The 10,004-nt window shown below is 36.2% G+C and overlaps 5 protein-coding genes across 5 annotated transcripts; 1 reads left to right on the plus strand and 4 right to left on the minus strand.

Moving 5' to 3' along the window:
* Positions 1-274: 274 nt before the first annotated feature.
* EIN_249440 (hypothetical protein) lies at positions 275-1,759 on the minus strand (the record flags this gene model as incomplete). The annotated part of the gene is made up of 1 exon (XM_004261623.1): positions 275-1,759. One exon carries the CDS (start codon positions 1,757-1,759, stop codon positions 275-277), a length of 1,485 nt encoding a protein of 494 aa, XP_004261671.1.
* An 854-nt stretch (positions 1,760-2,613) lies between these two features.
* EIN_249450 (hypothetical protein) lies at positions 2,614-3,468 on the minus strand (the record flags this gene model as incomplete). The annotated part of the gene is made up of 1 exon (XM_004261624.1): positions 2,614-3,468. One exon carries the CDS (start codon positions 3,466-3,468, stop codon positions 2,614-2,616), a length of 855 nt encoding a protein of 284 aa, XP_004261672.1.
* Positions 3,469-4,471: 1,003 nt separating this feature from the next.
* Positions 4,472-4,873, plus strand: EIN_249460 (hypothetical protein; the record flags this gene model as incomplete). Its single annotated transcript, XM_004261625.1, has 1 exon — positions 4,472-4,873. One exon carries the CDS (start codon positions 4,472-4,474, stop codon positions 4,871-4,873), a length of 402 nt encoding a protein of 133 aa, XP_004261673.1.
* A 216-nt stretch (positions 4,874-5,089) lies between these two features.
* On the minus strand, positions 5,090-8,326 carry EIN_249470 (phosphatidylinositol-4,5-bisphosphate 3-kinase catalytic subunit delta isoform, putative; the record flags this gene model as incomplete). Its single annotated transcript, XM_004261626.1, has 1 exon — positions 5,090-8,326. One exon carries the CDS (start codon positions 8,324-8,326, stop codon positions 5,090-5,092), a length of 3,237 nt encoding a protein of 1,078 aa, XP_004261674.1.
* Positions 8,327-8,647: 321 nt separating this feature from the next.
* On the minus strand, positions 8,648-9,988 carry EIN_249480 (hypothetical protein; the record flags this gene model as incomplete). The annotated part of the gene is made up of 2 exons (XM_004261627.1): positions 8,648-8,782; positions 8,825-9,988. Coding segments are annotated over 2 exons (1,299 nt in total), but the record flags the coding sequence as incomplete, so codon positions are not given.
* Positions 9,989-10,004: the final 16 nt, after the last annotated feature.

A 10,004-nucleotide genomic window follows, 5' to 3' on the forward strand; every position in this document is an offset into this window, starting at 1 on the left:
TTTAGACTATACAACAAATTTGACAACAATTAATTCAATACTATTTCATTGAGTATTAAAAACTAGTATCTTATTATTAACATAGTAAACTAAATAATTTCACTTTCATTCACAAATGTCGCTTTTTTACACTTGACACTTTCAATTATACTATACATTTAATTGATTGAACCATAAATTATAATACCTCCCAAAATACGAGTAAATAAATAAACTAAATAGTAAAAAACTATTAACTAATAGTTTCTCCACGTAGCAATCAAAAACTAATAAATCACATCCGAAGTGTCAAGCACTTAATGAGGAAGTTACTCCTCTGCTCGATGAAGAACAGCTGCTGCTCTGGGCTGAGTTTCATAACGATAGTGAGGATATAATTAATGCAGTCGTTTTTGAGATATTCCTTATAGAGTTCCAACCCTTTTGAGTCCATTTCATTGAGTAAACAAACATCGCAACTCCTTTCCCACCCGTCTTTGTACATCATTTCCAAACAAAATGGCAACTCCCCCTTTCCCGCGCGTATCATCTCGATGAAATACCTAATTGCCGCCATCGCGCATATCCCATGTCGGACTCGTGGTGAGCACTTTCTCGTCTTGTCGGCCTGTTTCATCGACATGGCGATGTCCTTCTGTATCGTTTGCCTTGGTTGGTGTGCCAAAGCCTCTTGTGGCCATAGGTCAACACGCGCGCCATATTGAATGAATAACTTCTCATACATATCGAACACATTGACTTGCTGAAACCCCATTGGTTGTTGTGGCGGTTGGTGCTCTGCTCTATAATAAACGTCTTTAGGTGGTAACGGAGGATATGGATTGTTCACGGGCTGGAATTGTTGTTGTTGCATTTGGTAATACATCGCGTAGTCGCGCTGTCTGTCCGAGTCGATCGCCCGTTGACTTCTTCGGTCGAGTATTTCTGATCTCTCCGATCGTTCATACTTATCTACCCTTTCAGGACGGTCGATCGGTCTTTCGATTGGTTTGTCGACTCTCTCGGGATTTAAAGGACGCTCTTTTCTCTCAACGCGGTCATTAGTTCTCTCTGGTCGGTCGTTCCTCTCGCGAGGTGCTTGGACTTCCGAACGCATCTTTTTGTCTTTGGTTAACACGTCATATATTTGTTGATAACTTGACTTGGGAGATGTTTGAAAGCTAACTGCGGGAGGTTCAGGAGGGCGATTAATTGAGTCGAAGTGTTGTCGTTTAGGGAAGGACGTTGGGATTGGTAATTCTTTTGAATGAATGGTTTCAGATAACTTTGCGTCGATGTCACTCTTTCTCTTCTTCTCTTTCTTTTCTTTCTTCTCGGGTTTGACCTTTTTCTCCTTTTTAGGTTTTGGTGGTACTTTTGCTGGTGTAGCGTTCACCGGGGGTTGAGAAGTCGGTTGTTGGTGGTCTTGTGGTTGTTGTGCTTTGTCAAGTGAAGGTAAAGGAACACACTCCATAGGTTGTGGCCCGAGTGTTTTTTGTGATTGATTTGTTTCTTGCGCCGTTTGGTGTTGATTTTGAAGTCCATTGTCTTTTGGTACTAAATCGGAGAGAGGAGGGTTTTCTTTGTGTTCGTCAGGCTTTTCTGGAATTTGTGATGATGGGGGAATTGCTGAAACTGAGTCTAGTATATGGTCTTTATTTTGTTCTTTGCCCTCGGTATATTCCGGTTGTGTTTGTGAATGTTTCTCTTGTTGAGGAGATGATGGTTGGTTCAAATCAGCGCACTCTTCGTCTGTGAGTGTATTCGAATTGTCTTCCATTTGTATTGTACTAATTATTTTTGTAGTTCTATCGAAGAATCTGGAAATTTGGTATTTTTAGAAAAAACAAGGTGTTTTCTTTTGCAATACTTTTTATTTTTAACTCTTCACATGTTACGGAATGTGAATTCTATTATTTTGTAGTTGAATTTGTCCTCAAAATGAAAGAACATGCTATTACCAAACAATTGATGACACGTCTACATTATGGATTGTAGTTATAATAATTATTATTATTTCCATCTCAAAGACTCTGTAATAATAACACTACTAATATAAATACTAATAATAATTGGCAAAAGTGTCGAATTGGTGTTTTACATTTAAAAAATTTTATTAATAAAATTATAAACATAAATTTGTACCTTTCATATTTATAACTACAAATAATAAATAAATATAGTTGATTTTGTTTTTCATTTGTATTATGTTTCAAAAGTCGAGCGTTTTTGATAATAATTATCAAAAAAATAATAAACACGTGTACTGTTTCAATTGTTGTGTAGTTCATATATTTATAATATTATATTTAATAATTTAGTTTATTATACATTTTAGTACATTGATTAGTATTAAAAATAGAACATAATAACACACTAAAAAGTGACAGACCAAATTTTATATTCTATATTTTACAAAAAAATGTTAATAACTGCCAAGACATTTAACATCGTCGATCAACTTAAAAATCCCAACTATAATTAATAATAAAAGCAATTAAGATATATAGTAGTAATTTTTAATTGAGCCAACCATGTCACCAATTTTGATTAAATACTATATTAATAATATAGAAATGTAAAAAAATAATACAATTGATATACACAACATTGAATAAGACTCTGATATATAAATTAGAGAACAAAAATAAACGCACCATAACCAACTACCCACCCAGAGTTTCTTTTCCCAGTGACTTTCTCGCTGTTAGTCAAGTCTGCGGTGATAGCCTTTTTACACCCAACAGCTTTGCAGTACATCATTAAAGGTACGACTGCTGTAATCCCACAGAAAATTTGATTCTCGTATGACCAGTTTTTAAGTAATCCGTCAAAGTCGACATTTTCAGTCAAATCCGCAGTCACCCTGTCAGTTTTTTCCACTAAATTGAAGTCTTCGTCGTGTAGCATATCACTGCTAGCAACGACATACATCTTACGTGTTTTGCTTACCTCCAAAAGACCGTCCGAAACTTCTTTAAAGACTTGTGCCTTGTGTGTTCCAATGAGAACCATAACCACCTTGGTCTCTGGGAATGCCACTTGGACAAATGGAATTTCATTCTCCGCCGAGTGTTCACCGTTGTGAGGGTTGTATTTCAGTTTCATGTTTGGTCTGTCTTTCATGAATATATTGATTGCGTCCGTGTCAATTTTGGACGTGCAAATGGGCGATTTGATTGCGGCGCCATCCATAATTGCTGCATATTCAAAATGAGCGGAGTGACTGAATCCCAATATAAATACAACATCGGGCTTCCCATTCGTTTCAGAGTCTTTTAATAAAGCAGCAACAGAAAACCCAGCAGTGGGCCCACTATATCGAAACCCAGCATGTGGCGCTACACTGCCTAATACTTTACCTTCAAGCTTTGGAAGTGCTTTGTAAGCATCTTGGATGTATCCATTCACTTCGTTCTTAAGTCCATTGGTCGATGATTGAAACCATCTTCCGTCTCCAGCTGTATGACGTGTTGTTGTTGTGTCCATTTTTTGAGGTTTAGAGATCAATTTTCAGTTTTTGCATTAGAACTTGACTTTAGAGCAATAATGACTTTATAGTATAATGGAGATATTATGGGATTCATTTTGTTGAAATAGTATTATTAATAAAATATAACAATTTTAATTATTAATATAATTAAATGGGGTTTATTATTATTATAGTTTATCAAATGAAATAAAAACCAATTTGAAGTTTTGAATAGACTTGATAACAAAGTCTAAATCTAAAAAATAATTTATTTTATTTATTTTTTAATTCTCAGTATGACAAAATGAAATTAAAAATTATATCAAAATAATAAATGTTATTATTTATTATTAAAAATAATACACTTGTTTTTGCATTTATTATTGAAAATCAAACAGCAATTCAAAATAGTAACTAAATTATACTAAAACACTTTATTAATCTCAATCAATACCAAAACATTAAAATACACTCTTTAAAGCAGTACCATAATATATAATACATTTAATAATAAAACAACTAAAAATAAAATGAGTTTTATTCGGAGATTTAAAAAATAATATGTGTTTAATAATTTTATTTTGAAAATTGCTTGTAATAACGTTTTAACACCAAAATTTTTAAAATGAATAATTTCTCTCATTAAAAAAATCAATTAATTCCAAAAAAGCGATTCGTTCACACCAAATTCAAAACGCCACCCATTCTTTTTACAAACTAAAATGAACCAACTAGAAAAATAATTAAATTTAACTATTGAATTAACTATACATATAATTATTTAAGTATTTTTGGATTATAACTTTTTTCAAAGACCTTTTGGCAAGTGTGAGTATCTGCTTTAGAAGCCGAAGGTCTTATATTACCCAATCAATTAGTTTAACAATATGTTATTGCACATTTGAATAATCTGGCAATTTATTAATGACACCAAAACCGAATTGAAAGACTCCACGTGGTTACCAAAATTGTAATATAAAAGTAGTGATAGTACGGATACGAGCGAGATCGTGAAAAACAATGCAACTTTCCTATATTGAAGTTGTTCTTCCTGTTTCTGCTACTGCTGCAGACTTAGTCTTAGCTGTCTCAGCCGAAATGCGGAGGAATGGAATGACTCTTAACGAAGCAAAATTACAAGAAGCAAACAATTTGACAGTGAAACAAATAGTCGAAGAAGGTCGACTTATCTGTTTGATGGAATCAGTAAAAGTACCCACAGCTGAAGTGGCGAGTCCAAAGAGAGAGTTGGGGAGTTGTCATTGTTGCAAAACACGAAAAGAAGTGATCTTTCAATGTACTACTTCGAAGTTTCATAGACTCTGTGGTCGGTGTTCTAAGAAATTTGCTGGTGTTGTTGGATGTCCTATATGCAACGGAGAGTGCACTTGCGCTCATTGTAAACGAACTCACACTCTTTAAAACGAGACTCATTGAACACTTTTATTCTTTATTCTGCCAAGCATCTATTCTATAAATAGATGGTTAATTTAATAATATTTTATACTATAATTTACTATATACAAGTATTCAATTGTTTTGGTATATACATTATTATAAATATAATAATAAATTATTATAATTATAATAAATTGACTCCAAATATTCAAAATTGACTTATACTGTTCTTCCCTTTACTTATTTGAACATGGGAAGTTTCTTGTAATGAACAAAGTCGTGAACTGCATCGTTGAATGTCTGTGACCACGCGTCTAGACATTTATAAATCAACTTTCTGAACTCTTCGCCAGCCTCTTGGTCGTTCTTATCGAACATAAACATGTTTCTCATGTACTCAATGTCGTTCACCTTTTGTAACTCTGGGATTCCAGTGGCCAACATCAATCTGAACAGATATATAAACAGTGGTCCATGTTGTCTAATAGTGATAAATGCGTCGATGCACACCTTCTCGAACTTCTTGAATTGTGGTGATCCTTTCCCACCCATCACATTAGCAAAGTGTGGTGTAAATTTGAATGGTGTTCGCTCTCTCTTCACCCCAAACTTCTTTTTAAAGTTCCCAAGGAAGTGGCCAAAGTCAATATGAAAGAATTTGCCCTCTTTTGTCAACATCACATTATCACTGTGCCGATCTCCAATACCTAAGATGTATGTGGCAACACAATACCCAGCACATGAGTATGTGAAATTCTCCACTGCAAGTTCAAATTGGACTTTTGAGTCTGGTGAACTGCATTGGTCTTTCAGCCAAGTGGTCATTGCTGTTTCCCTGAAGACGCTCAGTTTCTTTTCATCCATAGCCATGATCTTCCCATAGGTCTCCGAATTTTTGACTAACTCCAACATGCCAATCTCATTCCCAGTCGCTATGCAGAGGTACGGCAACATACACAAATCTAATCCGTTGTTCTTCCATATGCCATTCATCAATCGAATCATTTGTAGCGTCAAGATGTCTTGCCGGAGATCGTCTCCGACTTTCTGAATCACAACAATCGCCTCGCCAAGTGGGTCTGCGTTTTGTAGAACTAACATAAGAGGCTTCTTCTTTGATGAAAAGACTTTTCCTGTGTTTGGTACTGTTTTTTTAATTCGAAATCGCGAGTCTAAGGGAAGTGACATTTCGTCGGGATATTTCAACTTACCCAAACTGCTTTTTAAGAGCTCAGTCTGTTCATCTTTGTTCGCAACGTCTTTCACTTCGTTTGCGATCACTACTAACTGACTTTGGAATACAACTTCTTTCTCTAACTCGACTTTATAATTGCCACACCCCACTAAGAACGCCTCCAATAACACACCATATCTTGCAGTCACCCGAGCATCGTGAATTTCCGCTTTCAAGAACCAAAAGAAGTTGTGCCCTATCCGCCTTCTATTTTTGAGTGATCTTCTGAGCAAAAATGAGGCCAATGCAGAGTGGTGGTGTAATTCAAATTTCAGTGCTTGAACTAGTTGAGGAAGATACATGACTAACTGGTCGTCTGTCATTGTATCAATACACCTCAGTGCAAATGCTCTGATCTGTGGATCCGGATACCTAAAATCCAACAACTCGATAGCTTCTTCTGGCTGTAACAAAGGCCATCGAGCAAGTAATCTGTGCATTTCATGGACTTCTGATGGTTGTGTGTAATTCACTGAATTAAGAAGTCTTGCAAGAGCCTGTGGCTTACTCTTTAAAATGGTGTACCGTTGCTCCCAAAGACACTTTAACTCTTCTTTAGTGAACACAGCAAGAGCATCCGCGTGGACTATTTTATTGAACGCGTTGACTTCATCGACCCCCATTGGTTGTTGGTTCTGTGAACACATATTAGTCTCCATCTCCTTCTTCTTAGTGATAAAAGTGTCCATCCGCACCGGATTAGTTAATATCGGGTATTCAACACACAACTTTTCTTGTGACGAGACGGCGTTGCAACACATCGCAATGGGGTTTGGTTCACTCTGCCATAAAGTGTATTGTTGTGCGCCACTGATCAAGTCGTTCAAGTAATTCACAACACGGGTATTCACAGTGCCTACACATTTATCCTCTTCCGACACTTCAGTCACGACAGTGTTCACTACTTTATCAGTTTTGTAGACCGAATATATCACTTTACTTTCTGCAGGCAAAGTGGCTAACAGTTGGACAAAAGTTGCCTTCCATTTTGGGTTCGCCAATCCATTTTTAATTTCAAAGACGGGTGAATAGATCGCCGGACATAATGAAATTTCTCCATAGAACAATTCTGCGGAGATATACCCGAGAAAATCAGTGACTCGCTCAACCTCTTCGTCCTCTTGATTTTCATCTTTGACAATTAAAGTACTTTCCTCTTCCTCTTTTTCCTTTTTTTCTTTCTTCGACTTGTTCCCCTTCTTTTTCGATAAATAGACCAAATTCTCAACAGACGTTATAACCATCGAAAACTGGTCTGTGCACTGCCTCTGCGAACATCTCTTCTCTTCGTCAAATGCTTCCCAATACTCACTTGCAAAAAACGTGTCCAAGTACTTCATCGTTTTCACGTCTTCTTCACTGATCATACACTTCAGTAAATTGTCTCGTGGCACCAACTCAAGTTGTAAAGACTCACCCCGTATCCCTTGTCTTCGGATATAATCAAAATCAGACAGCAACCACTCTTTCCCATCCACCTTCTTTGGTATTATGTACTCATCATACCCCATCACTTTTAACACAAAACTCGTGGTGTTGTACCCACTCATCTTCATCGGACTCTTCTTCATAAATTCAACATAAATCGCGTTAATAAACTTTTGTACTTTAACGTCGGGCGTCACTTTAAATACAGCAGTCAAATTTAAATCGGTACCAACAACACGTATATCAAGCTTATTTACAGATGTCGGGAGGTTGGGTTCCGATAAAGTGTATGCATATTCATTCTCCTCATGTATCTTTCTGTCATACTTCTCTTCTAATGAATTCGAAATAAGTCGGACGCGTGCGAGTGATCGTCGGAACACAAAAATCTCTTCAACGTCCGTTCGTAAGACGTCAACATAGTTCTGACCTATCGTTTGGTAGTTAGCAGACAATTTGGTCATCAACTTGGACAGTCCCGCTACACTCTCATACGATTCAGCGATTTCTCTATTGACCATTTCAAATGTTGGAAACAACCCAAATTTAACACAAGTGTCATAGAACCCCATTTCTTTGATTACTGTGTCTTCCATTGCATCTACCACTTTAAATGGAATACTCGGGATAACAATCGAATACGTTCCTTCTAATTTCATTTCAGATTTGATTGCATTTTTGATGCCAAAAGCAGTGCTTGTAGCGGGAAATGTGTAGATATATACATGGTCGTCTTTCTTAAAAACCACGTGTACTACACTTTCTGATACTGTACTTTTGACGGCGACAGAGGAGCGAAGCAATTTTCGAGACATATTAGAATTGTGAGTTCTATTTTACAGTTTGTAATTCAAACTGAATAATAGAATCGGCAATACTTTCTATTCCACACCAAAATGGTATTTTATATAGTTAATTTATAATACAATTGTTAGTTTCAACTGGTTGTAATAAAAATAGTTAACATATTATACTTTTAATATGTAACAGGTAGTGTATGTCAGTGTTTCAAATAATTGTTGAGTGAAGAACATCAAAGCAATTCATAATAAGAAATTATTAATAAATAAATGAATAAAACTAGTTTATAGATTGTGAAAGACAAGAGAACAGTTTGGGCCAGACAAGTATCACAATTATAATTCCCAGTCTCGTGCATCTTTATCATATGGAAGACTGATCAGGTCTATCTGATGAATCCCACATAACGGACATTCATCATCAACACTATCTTTATGCACCTGTGCATATTGCGTCTTGTTTTTGATAAACTAGAAGTCATTTGGAACTACACTAATAAAAGAAAAACAAACTTCATTCTTTATACAAATGACATGGAAGGTATGACCACATCCAAACACCACACAGTCAGACTCTATGACTCGTTTCTTACACAAGTCGCAGTACTCGCCTACCAAAAACATCTCTTTTGAAAACTCATATGACGACTGTGATATTTCAATTGTCTTCTCGATCTCTCCCATCATCTTACTCACCTCTTTCCCATGTACAACAATTGCTTCCGTAAGCATTTCAACAATATTTGTGCTCTCCCAAGTCTCTGGGAGGATATCAATCACCAACGAAATCGGTATTTTAAAGTTCTTTACTAGATCAATTATGATGTTTTGTGGCAATACCTGAATTGCACTTTTCATCACAATTTGAGTGTAAACATCTTTCAGTGTTAAACCGTTGATTTGGTCTTTTATGGTTTGATCTAATGTGTTGCACCAAAGCAAACAATTTTCAGCGTCTTTGGCACTCCCTTCTTCCAAAATCAACTCAATTCCTGTTTGTATCATTTCCTCGGTCATTGCTTTCTGAGTCATGATATACAAATAGCTTCGTTTGTGATTCACAAACACGCCTTTTGGTGGTAAAGAAACAACGCCCTCCATATGCATCTCATTCTTCTGTAAAAATTGAAGGAGGGTCTTATCGTCACTCTTCCGCAATAATTCCCAGAAGACATACAAACACAGCTTCTCGTCAAACCCTCCACGTTCTTCGATTTTAGTCAACAAATTCAAGCTAAATGTCATACTATCTTCGTTCTCAATTGTAGAAAGTGCTGTAAAGAGTGATGGGAAGAGTGCAAATTCCACATCTTGAAGAAACGAGAGAACACCACTGCGGTCACCACAGAACAACACATTAAAAAACTTCTCAAGCATTTTCTGTCCAATTCTACATTGAACGCTCTTGTCTCCTTTCTCTTGAAAAAATTCACTTCTTCCTTCTAACAACGCAGAAAGGGTATTATAAACATTTGTGTATTGACGAAGAACAACTTGACGTTCGATATACCCTTCGACATCTTCGCTGAGGAAACAATACTCCTCAAACAATTTCTCGTCTCCGTGAATCAGTAGAAAATAGCGAATGATGTTTTTATGTATGCCAATCTTCTTATCCTTCATAATTTCGTTGCTTTTCAAGATCTCTACAATTCGCTTTTTTTCTTTTAAAACATCCTCGTCGAAATTTGCG

The sequence above is a fragment of the Entamoeba invadens genome (genome assembly GCF_000330505.1).
Source record: "Entamoeba invadens IP1 unplaced genomic scaffold scaff_1105074726103, whole genome shotgun sequence".
Classification (NCBI taxonomy): Eukaryota; Evosea; order Mastigamoebida; family Endamoebidae; genus Entamoeba; species Entamoeba invadens.